The following is an 11524-nucleotide window of genomic DNA, read 5'->3' on the forward strand; positions in this document are numbered from 1 at the left end:
TCTGTGTTTCTTCTCTCAAAAGAGGAAACATGTTGACTATAATGCTGTGTGTTGAATAAAATATGTTCAATATGTTCAGCACAACAGTTCCAAACTGTGTGATCTGTGTGAGGAGAGCTTACCCTGATGGAACAGAGTTTAAGCCTGGAAACCTGGAGGCTGACGCTGGCAAAGCAGGGCTCTACCCTGAGGCTCACGGCTATGAAATGTGAACGAGGCATACAGTGTCAGATGAAATGTAGCATTATTTCACAGGTCTTCAAGTTATCATTAGAGGCATTGTTCCACACCCCATGAATTCACGCCATATGGGGGGCACTGCTAGTACTTGGTGAACTCTGCTAGTGGGCCAGGTGAACCTGAGCTGTAAGGTCTGTGTTTGCAGGGCTGCCTGGAAAAATATGGATTTAAAAAGCCAGGGTAAGAGCCTTATGTAGCCTGTCCCTGTGGGTCCTATGACCTCACTCAATAGTTGCTAAGTTTACAATGTAAACCTATCACTCTAAGAAGTTCAGCTCTAAATTAAAGTTTTTAGCCAGGCTTACCCAGATGATAATTCTGTTTGGGAAGAAAGTTTCAGGCCTTGTCTTAGCAGACAAAGATCTCCCCTGAGCTGTGGCGTGGTAGCACTCTGAGAGAAAATAACCAAGACTGCTGTAGGCAGTTGGTTTGGTTTCATTTGCTCCCTGCCAATCAGTTTCCCCATGGGGCTAACTTCTGCCCCTGCTTCACACCCTTCCACCCACCCTACCCTCCTCCTCGTGGGCTGAGAGAACAGTGCCAGCTGGGCTGCAGCACTTGCCTAAGATTTTGCTAATGTTGGAGTTATGCATGTCAGGGAAGGCCTGAAGAATTTTCCTCCTTTCGTCCTTTGCCCAAACCATGAACGCATTCATTGGTCGCTTGATGTGGGGTTCGCTGCTGGCACGGCCGCGGGCATCCCTGTAGACACGGGCTTCAGCCACAGTGGCGCCTCCTGTTGGCCAACAATAATACTGCTGTAGTTTAGCTGCAGAGCCATTCATTGCTTTGCTTCCTGTAACATCAGGGCAGGAAGAACAAGATGGGAATAGCATTATAATGAGAGCATTTCACACTTTTCTGCCTGGCTTATCTGCTGTCCTCTGGCCCATCTTCTGTTCTAAGGAACCTTCCAGAAAAAGACAGTTTAAGACGATGTTTCCACAGCCCTTTCTGACAAAGTGTCAGAGAGGGCAGAACTGATGCTGCTCTGTCCCTACTCCATACACTACATTCAGCTACGATCTGGTGGACTCTCCTGATGTAATGCCTTCCTTCAAAAGTAACATCATATCAATCATTTAGAAAAATCTGCTACTTCAAACTATGTGTGTCCCCAAGTGGTGTCCTACCCCAGATGCCTTCTATTCCTCCACCGAGGTCCCACGGTCCTTCAAGTCCTTTTCAATTGCTGCTGTTTCAGGAATGAATTAATTCAATGAAAGGTATACATTTCACTGTGAGTGAATACATTGTGAGCTTATGCACTGGGGATGGAAAGGCAACTACGCCTTCAAGAAGCTCACAACCCAGGAAACAGACAGTCAGGACTGACTGGGTCTGTGAGAGTTCTGCAGGACTGGAACCATCAGGGCACCAAGAGAATATAAGGCAGGATGGCTGGTCAGCCAGTGTATGGGAGACTGGCATTTCAGCTGATTCTGGAAGGAAGAACTAGAAGGAAGGGATGAGGGCAATAAGGAAGGACATTCAGGCTCCAGGAGTAGCCATGATGATGAGGACCTCCATACAGGATGCCCTGGCTCTGGGATCCACGTCCAAGGCCTGAAGTCACTACTGTTTATGTGACTGTCTCCTGCTGGCCTTTGCACTCCAGCTCAGGAATGTGAAATCCCCAAAGTTAGAGACTTCCTTAATCTCATGCTTGTATATTAGTAATTCCCAAACAGCATAGTAAATATTCATTACGTAAAAGGTAATTGGTCTTCAATTCAAATGCAAAAATAGCAGACTAAGAAATACTTGTTTCAAGAGTCCTGGTATATTTCTGTTGATTAAAAGGATTTCTTTATCGTTTATGAAACTATATCTAAATTCCTCATCTTTGACACTTTCTGAAGACATAGTTATTAGCACATAGGATGGACAGACAGCTCCTGGGGACAGAGCGAAGGCTGAGGCTCACTTGTAGCTGGACTCCTCAGATCTGGTGATGCATCTGGCACACAGAATTCTGATTAATAATGTGTGTTAAATGAAAGAGGGAATAAGGCTCTTGCGTTATCATCTGTCGCAGGAGTGGGACACTGACATGAGCTTTGCTTTGTATTAACTACTGAACAGCTACATAGATTGAGACCCACAGTAAAATGTGAAGGGAGCACAGTTGAGGGTCTCAGCTAGTGTTCCTACTACACAAACTAGAAATTCTACTTCCCAAAGTTCAGTACACATTAAAGCCAATACCCCCATCTTCTAGAACAACCTATCAGTGCGGGCAGTGAAGTTCTGCAGGAACAGCATGCCCCATCAATCTCTGGCCCTTCTTTCCTATTTCCAGATACCTTGCTTAAGGAGCAATTTGTTTATGTCAAAGCCAATAATAAATTAGGACATTAAGAGGTACTATTATTTCGAAAATATGGTCATCATTTACTATAAAACAAAAGACAGGCAAAAAGGATAGAATTTTGCTAATATTGTCACTTTTTCCCTAAACATGAAGAGGGGCAGTGAGGCCGCTTTCTGAAGATTATGAAAACAATAACGCATTTTACAGACAGTCTTTCCTCAAGCACACCAGACAGAATGATGCCTTACTCAGAAAGGCTCGGATCCCAAGATGCATAACTAATACGCTACCTTTTTGCCACCATACCCACAGTACATTAATTTCATTTAAAATGCACTGACCATACAGGATAAATTGATTTCACTTTATGTGGGTTTGACAGCCATGTTTATTGTGCAGTGAAATGCAGTGTAGCTTCCAGCTGACAATATCCATCAACACGGGGCAATATGCTGACTGCTGGGCCAGATGAAGGCATGCATTACTCTGGAAGTGAAACACTCATTCAGATACGACACTGTCTTCTCCTGAGGATCACTGTGGTAATTTATGATGCCCTTGGTGCCATTACTTTACAACTGACATGGATGCGGCAATTTATATACTGGCATGTGTACACATAAAAGGAGACAGGCTTGTGGAAAATGTCAGATGCGAAAACATTGCAGTATTATTCTAAGTTAACTATAATGCCACAGGTGATTAACAACCGGGACCCACTTTTGCTGCCATTGCTTCCTCTCTACTAGCAACAGCCAGCATCTCGTTTCTCCCTTGGCAATGCCATTTTGTGGGACCAGGGGACACTTTACCTTCCCACAGACTGACAGAAGTCATGGTCAGATTTTAGAAATGTAGTCCAGAGAGACATCACAAATATTCTACTGATACTGATTCTTTCAGATGCGTGGCCAGTTCTCCCTCCCCTCTGTCTCTCTTCTTTGTTCCCACCCTGTCCGGGATGTTACACAGCCTCAGCTTCTTCATCTCTTCAGGAGCTCTGTGATAGTCTGCATCTTGCAAGGGACATAACGTAGGTCAGCTTCTCCCTTCACCAAAGTCTTCCCTTGTCCTCCCCAGCGTGTGCACCACCTACACCCAGCCCCAGGGAGGTTTAGGGCTCCAAGGATGAATCCAGATCAGAAACTGAAACACAGTGCGTACTACAAAATGCAAAGTGAGAAAGAGAGGAGTGATACTTGAGAATATGTGTCCATGTCCCCTTCCTTCTCCCTTTCCGCCTCTATCCTTCTTGTCCCTTCCTTTCTCTCCCAGAAGGAATGAGCTGAAAATGGAGGGGACATCTTAAACTGAGAATAATATTAGGAAGAACCAGGCTTTCAGAAGAAGAGACTTATCCAAGGAGTCCAAAGCTTAAAATCATGAATTGGACCTGATATCTGATCAGATATTAACTGCAGCTGTAACTTTTAATATGGGACAAATATGCTGTGACCAAGCCCCATTATAAACCACTGGACCCATGTGTTTGTCTGACTTCCTCCTCCTCTCATATCCTTTCCCTCCTGTCTTCCATGTTTGAGGTACATCACTATATAGATGACATCTTGGATGTCACTCTCTTTCTTAACTAGACACTCAACAGGAAGCTGACAACAAGCTTGCACTGCACATGAAAACCAGCCCTTCCCTCTGGACTCACTACTGCTAATGTCCTAGAAGGGGAAGCCCCTCCCCAGACTGTACAATGCCCAGGTTCATGTTTACATTAATAGTGGAAACAGTGCTGAACTGTGCACTACACATGCTCCACCAGGGTATACAGAGGGGTTTGTATTTGCACGTTTTGCAGTGTCCATGCTGTACACAGCTTCTATGAAGTGATCTTGAGTTCACCATACAGAAAGATGCTTTCCAATAAAGACTTCTTGAGCTGAATCTTTTGATAGAAAACATCTCTCGGTATCGCTCTCCTCTTATTCTAAGATGGAGACCCATCTATCACCTGTGCTTTAGCTTCTAGGTTTGAACTAAGTGGGGAAAGAATCCCACAGAGATCTGAGAGGTAGAGAAGTTTTAGAGAATGTTACTAAACCTCCCTAAGACTTTGTTTATGAAACAAGAGGATCAGGCGACTGTTGTAGCACTAGAAATACATACGCTGTACATGCATGCATAAACTCAGAAACCTTCAGAAAATCCCATTAAAATAAAAATTACATGTTTTTAAACCCTCCTTTAAAAGATAAAAATGTTTTACAAAACACTATAAATTATTTTCAAAAGATATTCTATTAATCTATATTTCAGAAACCCAAAATTGACTTTCTGCTTTAAGTAACTTTTAAAATCTTTATATCAAGTATGCCATGGCCTATTCATTTTTTAAAATATCATTAAGTGCACAAAGATAAGTATATACTTTTTTGTTTTTGTTTTTTTAAAGAATTATTTATTTATTTAATGAATATGAGCACACTGTAGCTGTCTTCAGACACACTAGAAGAGGGCATCTGATCCTATTATAGATGGTTGTGAGCTACCATGTGGTTGCTGGGAATTGAACTCAGGACCTCTGGAAGAGCAGTCAGTGCTCTTAACCACTGAGATAAGATAAGTATATTCTTAAATAACCAATTCTTATATCAGAATCTAGCACCAAATTCTAGCATGCAATCACTCAGAGTTTCATGAGCGACTAGATTGGGAAGTCAAGGAAGTCCCGTAGAGAGTGTGTAGGCTCACAGCAGTCTGTCCAGGGACCACACCTTTCCTGCTGACCTGAGAGTCTTTACCCACCAGCACAGGCAGTCCCAAGAACAGCTACTGTAGGCCAAGAGGACAGCAGGACAGGGCCAGGAATCTGAAGCCCTGTTTGCTGGGACCTCCTGCTCTCTACAGTGTCCCTGCAACAGGGAGCTTAGGTTAGTTAATTCATTCTTTCTCCAAAGAAGGTTGTGTAAATAAAAACTTTCAGGTAAACAAAAGAATCTGTAGGGAGAGGATTGAAGCTGCCAAGACAAAGATTTCCTTAGGAAGCTGTGAAGTGAGTGATTTAGAGAAGACAGAAAACTGAGTTTTTCCAGGTGGGTTGTTAAGAGGCTCATTTCACCAGCACAGCCCATGGCAATGGTCCTGAACTAATCCTACAGAGGGGCCCTTCCTGGGCAAGTCCCAGGGGCTGTCTGGGTGAGTGAGTGTGCAAGGAGGCTTTGTGCTTATACAAAGATTTCTCTAGAAATTCTGGAAAATTCTATACTGTGCTTGGTAGTCACTGCAATGCATTAATTCAGCAAAGTCTCACGACAAATTTTCAGTGCACAGAAAGCCCCAAGGTAGAGCCCACAAAGGTAAGCAGCACTGGCACTAGAAGTTTTAAGGGGTTTGGTTAACACACAGTTAAAATTATATGCCAATGCTAATGAAGGTGATTTCAGAACACTGCAAAAGGGAAGAGATGCTATCAGCATCCTTGGGGTACACAGAGGTGCATCATAGGGAGGTTTCAGAGACAAGGTGCCACTTTCAACTTAAAGATGAGTAAGATTTGGTGAGTGTGGTGTGAAAGTGTTCCAGGGAGTCGGTGTGAACAAAGACATAGACTCACAAGTGGAGCACAGTGAGATGCTCTCAATGGGTTTATAGAGAAGGAAGGGAAGTCCTAACAGATGAAATTAGAAAAATAAACAGAGCTGGATTGCTAAACACCTTGAATGCCGACATCAGAAGCCTGTAAGGTATTTAAGCTGAGAAGAACAAATGTATCCTAGAGGAGATCAAAGCAGAAACTAAATGAGCAAATACCACCAGTTTCAGTGATTAACTGTGAAGTCACATAAGGAACAGAGAGAGAGAGGTGGCTAAATACTTTCTGAAGGGCCTTCCCACTTTATTTTGTCAGAATGAGTGAGAAAGACTGGAGTACAAAACAAATCTCCACTGCCATCTAGTAGTACCAGACTGCTTTTATCAGACCAAACCCCAAAAAGATGAACACTTGAAACTCTGGGCAGCAGTCTGAAAACAGTGAAGAGCTAGGAAAGTCAAGCAGAAACTGTAGACTTTGTCTTAAAAGGAAGGGAAATTTGTGTAATGGAGCCCGGTTGTTGCAGACTTTCCACAAGGCAATGCTTCCCAGTGTGCACCTACGGAGTACCTGGGATGCAACCAGAAAGCCTCCCTGTGCTGGTTATGACGTCAGAAGACAGGCTGCCTTCCAGCCCTGAAGCCTGACTTAGTTCCACAGGCAAAAGGGAAGATCTGTCAGCTTCTCAGCATATGGATGGTAAAGAAAAGGATGAGGGGCAGCACCAGCGCCTTAGCTCAGGATGCTGAGAGTGAATAGAACGAGGTTGCTAAGGCAGCAACACTTCTAGTGTCAGAACAACCATGGTTTCTGACACCCTCAGAAACACCAACTAGAAACACAGTCAATGCACCAACAGCACAGCGAAGGGAGGCTCTTAGCACAGGGGAGGCAGGGATGAAGAACAAAGTGGAAATTCAGACCATGTTTTTAAAACTCACATTATATAACCTAAGCCCATCACATTCAGAGTCATGTTAGATAAAGATGAGTTAAATAAGTCAACTTCAATTCAGAGATTTTTTTTCAGAATGAAAACTTATGAAATAGAAGAGTAATACAATAAAGATGCTTTTTACAAAGCAAAGACTTAGTAATTTGAAAAATAAATCAATAAAATTGGCATACCTATTTCAGTCTAATCAACAAACAGAAAACAACCAACAACATCAATACTTACACTGAAAGGGGGGAGTGAGTCCTATTCACATTACAAAGACAATAACGAGATTTCTCAATGACTGAAGTTGAATCAATCTGACAACTTAGATGAAATGAACAAACTCCTTAAAAGACAGTCACTAAAATGTACTTTATAAGTAGAAAGCATGAATTCTTTGATAACTGAGGAAGAAATTTTAATTCATATGCCAGATACCTTCCCTGCAAATCTATTCCAATTTTTTCTAGTGGGATAGATTCACAAAGAAATTTCCATCAGTAAGAGAATGATTATGGTAAAAGAACTTCTGGGGGAATCACCATCCCCAACCTCAAGCTGTACTACAGAGCAATCATGATAAAAACTGCATGGTATTGGTACAGTAACAGGCAGGTAGATCAATGGAATAGAATTGAAGATACAGAAATGAACCCACACACCTATGGTCACTTGATCTTTGACAAAGGAGCTAAAACCGTCCAGTGGAAAAAAGAAAGCATTTTCAACAAATGGTGATGGCTCAACAGGAAGTTAGCATGTAGAAGAATGCAAATCGACCCATTCTTATCTCCTGTACAAAGCTCAAGTCCAAGTGGATCAAGGATCTCCACATAAAACCAGATACACTGAAACTAATAGAAAAGAAAATGGGGAAGAACCTCGAGCACGTGGGCACAGGGGAAATTTTCCTGAACAGAACACCAATAGCTTATGCTCTAAGATCAGGAATTGACAAATGAGACCTCACAAAATTGCAAAGCTTCTGTAAGGCAAAAGACACTGCCAATAAGACAAAATGACAACCAACAGATTGGGAAAAGATCTTTACCAACCCTATATCCAATAGCGGGCTAATATCCAATATATACAAAGAATCAAGAAGTGAGACTCCAGAGAACCAAATAACCCTATTAGAAAATGGGGTACCAGGGATCCATCCCATAATCAGCCTCCAAACGCAGTCACCATTGCATATGCCAGCAAGATTTTGCTAAAAGGACCCTGATATAGCTGTCTCTTGTGAGGCGATGCCAGTGCCTGGCAAACACAGAAGTGGATGCTCACAGTCAGCTATTCAATGGAACACAGGGCTCCCAATGGAGGAGCTAGAGAAAGTACCCAAGGACCTAAAGGGGCCTGCAACCCTATAGGTGGAACAACAGTACCCCCAGAGCTTGTGTCTCTAGCTGCATATGTAGCAGAAAATGGCCTAGTCAGCCATCATTGGGAAGAGAGGCCCCTTGGTATTACAAACTTTATATGCACCAGTACAGGGGAATGCCAGGGCCAAGAAGTGGGAGTGGGTGGGTGGGGGAGTGCGGGGGTGGGGGAAGTTATGGGGGACTTTTGGGATAGCATTTGAAATGTAAATGAAGAAAATACCTAATAAAAAAAGAAAGAAATTGGTGTACAGAGCTAAACAAAGAATTCTCAGCTGAGGAATACCAAATGGCTGAGAAACACCTAAAGAAATGTTCAACATCCTTAGACATCAGGGAAATGCAAATCAAAACAACCCTGAGATTCCACCTTACACCAGTCAGAATGGCTAAGAGCAAAAACTCAGGTGACAGCAGATGCTGGCGAGGATGTGGAGAAAGAGGAACACTCCTCCATTGCTACCAGTCTGGCAGTTCCTCAGAAAATTGGACATAGTACTACTGGAGGACCCAGCCATACCACTCCTGGCATATACCCAGAAGATACTCCAACATGTAATAAGGACACATGCTCCACTATGTTCACAGCAGCCTTATTTATAATAGCCAGAAGCTGGAAAGAATCCAGATGTCCCTCAACAGAGGAATGGATACAGAAAATGTGGTACATTTACACAGTGGAATACTACTCAGCTACTAAAAACAATGAACGCATGAAATTCTTAGGCAACTGGATGGAACCAGAAAATATCATCCTGAGTGAGGTAACACAATCACAAAAGAAGACACATGGTATGTACTCAGTGGTAAGTGGACATTAGCCCAAAAGTTTGGAATACCCAAGATACAATTCACAAACCACATGAAGCTCAAGTAGAAGGAAGACCAAAGTGTGGATGCTTCAGTCCTTCTTAGAAGGAGGATGAAAATACCCATGGGAGGAGATACAGAGACAAAGTGTAGAGCAGAAACTGAAGGAAAGGGCATCCAGTGACTGTCCCTCCTGAGGATCTATTCCATGTACAGTCACCAAAGCCAGACACTATTGTGGATGCCAACAAGAGCTTTCTGACAGTAGCCTGATATAGCTGTCTCCTGAGAGGCTCTGCCAGTGCCTGACAAATACAGAAGTGGATGCTCACAGCCATCCATTGGACTGAGCACAGGGTCCCCAATGGAGGAGCTAGGGAAAGGACCCAAGGAGCTGAAGGGGTTTGAAGCCCCATAGGAGGAACAACAATATGAACCAAGCAGTAACCCCAGAGCTCCTAGGGAGTAAACCACCAACCAAAGAGTATAAAGGAGGGACTCGTGGCTCCAGCCGCATATGTAGCAGAGGATGGCCTTGTGGGACATCAATGAGAGGAGAGGCCCTTGGTCCTGTGAAGGATTGATACCCCAGTGTAGGGGGATGCCAGGACAGGGAAGCAGGAGTGGGTGGGTTAGTTAAGGGGGGGGGGGGACAGGGGGGAGAGAGTTTTCAGAGGGAAAATGAAGAAAGGGAATAAAATTTGAAATGTAAATAAAGAAAATAATAAAAAAAGAAAAAGAAAAAAGAGGATGATGATGACTACAACCACAATCACAGAACAGAGAAGAAGCATGCTTGCCGATAAACAAGTCAATTGGCTTTGAGTTGAGTTTTAAACTCAGGAAGGTAAGATTAGTTTAAAACTTAAACCTTAAACAATATACTGCCCTTGTTATAATAGAATAAAGTGGGAAATATGATCTATACAGACTCAGAAACCGGCACTGACAAAAGCAAAACTCTTTCATGATAAAGAGACTCGAGAAGACAGAGCAACAGAGAGTGTTCTTATTCTGTTCAATACATTAGGAAATTTATAGCTAAGATCCCACTGAACAGCCTCTGTTTTCTATCATTAGTCAACATGCAATGGAAGCACACAGATACAGCACATGCTACTATCTGTTCATAGGTAGTAGCATTTTTGCAAAGAAAAATATAAAGTATCTACAAAGTCAATGACTTGAATAAGTGAAAAATTTCAGTATTGTGATATTAACTAACACAGAAATCAAACATATATCTATGCATTGGCAGTAAACAATCAAAATCATTAGAAAAAGTTTTGAATCAGGTCTAGTGACAAATGCCTTTAATTCCAGAATAAAGGACATAGGTGGATCTGTGTGAGTTTGAGAATAACTTGCTCTACACAGTAAGTTCCAGGCTAGCTATAGTTACACAGTGAGACCCTGAAGCAAACAAACACACTTTTATGTGAATAATGATATCAGACAATAAACTACTAAATTTAACCAGAGTGTGTCCAAGACATCTACATGGAAAGCACTGTGCATACTTTTAGAAACCCTACGGAAATCAGAATGCACCATGTCTATGAAACATAAAGTCAACTGTTAACTCATTGGTTCTTCCCGAATTTACTTATTCCTCAAAGGAACTGACATGGGATTTCTCAATTCATATAAAAAGTAGAGCAGAAGCAATGCAGGCTTGAAAAAACTAGAAGACCTGACAGTCTTTCTACAACTAGGTCTAAGCCCGGGAATAAATACCCTGAAAAGAGTGACCTTTGACCTCTCATCCCACACTCAACAATTAATTTGAGATGAGTTATGACTGGAAATCGAAAGTAAGATCATAACACTCCATACAAAATAAATAGCAATATTTTAAAGTGACTCTGGAGTTTTGAGAGTCGTGAGATGGCATATACAGCTCTCAGCTCATAAGAAAAAGAACAAATTGAGCTGCATCAAAAGAAAAGGGCCGTTCATCAGGAGTCATTGCTGAAAATGGGCCAGCTATGGGTGAATGCCTGGAACCCTAACACTCACAGGCGGCTGTGGAAGGAGGCTGTGGAAGGAAAGCCAGGCCTGAAGAAACTACACAATATGCTCCATGTCAGCCCAAGCAACGGAGTGAGACACTGTCTCAGAACACACAAAATACACAAATAAACACCCAAGTGTAAGAGCAGGCTGGGGCAATGAGTCAGTGCATTCATTTGGTAAGACTTTCAGTCTAGAAGAGATAAATAACAGCTACAGAAACAACAAAGCTAGAAGACTCATAGCTTGCTCTCTCTCTCTCTCTCTCTCTCTCTCTC

The 11524-nt window shown here is 42.5% G+C and overlaps 1 protein-coding gene across 4 annotated transcripts in view; it reads right to left on the reverse strand.

The window, feature by feature from the left end:
- The window catches only part of Sox6 (SRY-box 6), a 554993-nt gene that overhangs the window by 17999 nt on the left and 525470 nt on the right, over positions 1-11524 (reverse strand). For 3 of the 4 annotated variants that reach the window (XM_029480199.1, XM_021166060.2, XM_021166059.2), the window contains one exon: positions 803-1036. In XM_029480199.1, coding sequence (XP_029336059.1) covers positions 803-1036 — 234 coding nt within the window. The remainder of the gene's footprint in view (positions 1-802; positions 1037-11524) is intronic. The other variant, XM_021166061.2, reaches the window with a different exon arrangement.

The sequence above is a fragment of the Mus caroli genome, chromosome 7 (genome assembly GCF_900094665.2).
Source record: "Mus caroli chromosome 7, CAROLI_EIJ_v1.1, whole genome shotgun sequence".
Taxonomy (NCBI): domain Eukaryota; kingdom Metazoa; phylum Chordata; class Mammalia; order Rodentia; family Muridae; genus Mus; species Mus caroli.